This window comes from Gigantopelta aegis, chromosome 6, assembly GCF_016097555.1.
Source record: "Gigantopelta aegis isolate Gae_Host chromosome 6, Gae_host_genome, whole genome shotgun sequence".
Classification (NCBI taxonomy): domain Eukaryota; kingdom Metazoa; phylum Mollusca; class Gastropoda; order Neomphalida; family Peltospiridae; genus Gigantopelta; species Gigantopelta aegis.
In genome coordinates this window covers 90,895,502-90,898,001 of record NC_054704.1, presented here as the reverse complement: position 1 = coordinate 90,898,001, position 2,500 = coordinate 90,895,502, and the positions used below count along the sequence as shown (strand labels likewise).

The following is a 2,500-nucleotide window of genomic DNA, read 5'->3' as shown; positions in this document are numbered from 1 at the left end:
AAACAGTACTACACACGGTATAATGAAGCCCATTTCCACAAGAAGAAATCCACTTCGAGTATCGACAATCCCAACTTATTGGTGACACATTGGCATAAACACTGAACCAAACTCTGGCACACAGTTGGAATTAGTAAACTGAATATAGTAACTTGCCGTGCGTACAATTGCGTGTCGTTTAACTCAATACATCATCTACTAACAATATTGGATATCGTGCGTAAGACACTTTTTCATTCCTTGCCAGATTACTCAATGAAATTTTTTTAGACATGAAATGTATGACAGTATTTAAATTTTATCAGTTGCATGCCATTGTCGAAGGGGGTCTAGTGAGCGGTTTCAAGTCCGTGGCTTAAAGCTATCGTCTCATCACAGATTCTGGCGTTGTAGAGAAGTAATTTTGTTTACAATCTGGTTTTTGTAAGCAGCAAGGTAATCTTCGAGACATGGACGAACGGAACACGGACCAAGTGGGCATAACAGACGAAACAATTTCAGATGGTATATCAGGTTTCTTTTCGAGCATGTCTGTAGACCAAAATACTGTGCAATCAACCGTATAACAAGTAAGTGGCATATACAGGTCGTTGTTGTCATCGGCATCGTTGATGGTTTTGGGGTTTTGTTGTTCTGTTTTGCTGAGGCATATGTTTTGGGGGGTGTTTTTTAGAGTTAAATAGTTTTTTGTGTTTTTTTTTTGTTGCGAGTTAATTTTGTTTCGTTTTGTTTGTTGAGTTATGTTGCTGTTTTGTTTTGTTGAGAGTTTTGTCGTTGTTTTGTTTTCTGTATTTATTGTTTTTAAATGAGTAAATTGTACTTTCTATACATAATATTTAGAAACACATAGTGTCAGGTGTCAGGATTAGAACCTATTACACCGATTCACATGGGATTTGACAGCCAGCGACCTCACCCGCTCGGGCAACGAGGACATCCACAACAATGGAAGCCCAATTAACCGTAGTCAAGGAGCAGGCCTTTTAAGTGCTAGCCTGAGGTGCAATGACAAGACAAGACAAGACTTTATTTACACTCGGGCCGTTACAGGGTGTACACTACCAAAACAAATCCCATAGACGACACTAGTAACATATACGGCTAAAACTCCTACCTGCAACGTATCAACCGACATAAACGCCACGGATATAAATACTACCACCCCTTACACTTAAAGTGAATCAGAAAAAATGGGGGTCAAGCTGCTCGTTTCTGAGATAACGGGTAGCGTCTATGACTACCCTAGTTTCGCACAAAATTTGAGTACTTTTTTTTACAGGTACCCCATACATGTTTCAAGCACAAGGCTACTTGACACATTGGTACTAGATGAAATAAAATTGCACATTTATTTTACCCAGATGAAACTATTATTTTTTACAACCAACACACTCACATTTATAACCAATCACAGGACTTGTGGTGTTCACTTCTCTATCAAAAGTTCGGTGCACCTCGAACTTTGACCCAGCCGGAAGTTATTTGGTATTGAACTACCTATACTGATAACATACATTTTTCAAAAAGTGTCCAGCTATGTGTCTTTATAACAACCAGGATCTGGTGTATTCTGACATAAACTGACAACCTCACTGAAACTGTTGTTTCTACAGTGCAACCTAATATAATGTACCCCTCAAAAAGCATATATATTGCATATATAGTTTTGTACAAATGCAATATGTCATATTAAACAACAAAATGTTTTAAAATAAAACTCCTGAAGATATTTACTTTCAGTTGGGTGTGTGTACTCAGTTATATATGTAGAGACAACAAAGATAGTCAGAGTACCTCTACCCCTTTAAAGAATTCCATTAAAACACATGCACTTGATTGACCCCTAGATTATGAAGACCTTAACAGGCACATCAAAGAAATATCAGTATTAAAAAAAATACACTGTCTGAGGAAGGAAACACAAACATGACTGTACCTGTATGAAGTAATGACTTAATGTCCTGAACATTAGTGTTGGGAGGAAATCCTGTATGCTGGGTGTGGGTGTCTTTAAGTTACCAGGTGTGGGAATTTCAAATCCATCGGCCATGCTGATTTTCATAATGAACCATCAAAACCAATGGCAGCCACCAATATTCCTGACTATATTTTATTTATAGCCTACTGTAGTTGGAGTTTTAATAGTTGTGATATCTGGAATAATCATGCAGCTTTAACACATTTATTTTGGATTAATTACCGAAAAAAACTATTTTTAAATGACAAAATTACCCGAACATCTATTTTCTTGCATTATTTTCTAATCCGGATGAATACAATATGTACATTAGATGTATTCCTACAATCTGTAATCCAGCATTTTATTTAGCTAGTAACATTAGGTAATACAGCTTTAACAATAAAATAAATTATCAACTTAATCCAAGGCAGATAATCAAATCTGAAAAAATTGGTTCTGAATCTAGTATAAACTCAAAATGCTTTTCATGAGAGCTAACTAAGTGATTATTAAGAAACAAAAATGATCTGGAGATCTAAG

The 2,500-nt window shown here is 36.2% G+C and overlaps 1 protein-coding gene across 1 annotated transcript in view; it reads right to left on the bottom strand.

Moving 5' to 3' along the window:
* The window catches only part of LOC121374187 (oncoprotein-induced transcript 3 protein-like), a 10,589-nt gene extending 10,520 nt beyond the window's left edge, over nucleotides 1-69 (bottom strand). The window contains exon 1 of the mRNA XM_041501170.1: nucleotides 1-69. This exon is cut by the window's left edge and continues 31 nt beyond it. Within this exon, the coding sequence (XP_041357104.1) occupies nucleotides 1-33 (33 nt within the window). The 5' untranslated portion in view covers nucleotides 34-69.
* Nucleotides 70-2,500: the final 2,431 nt, after the last annotated feature.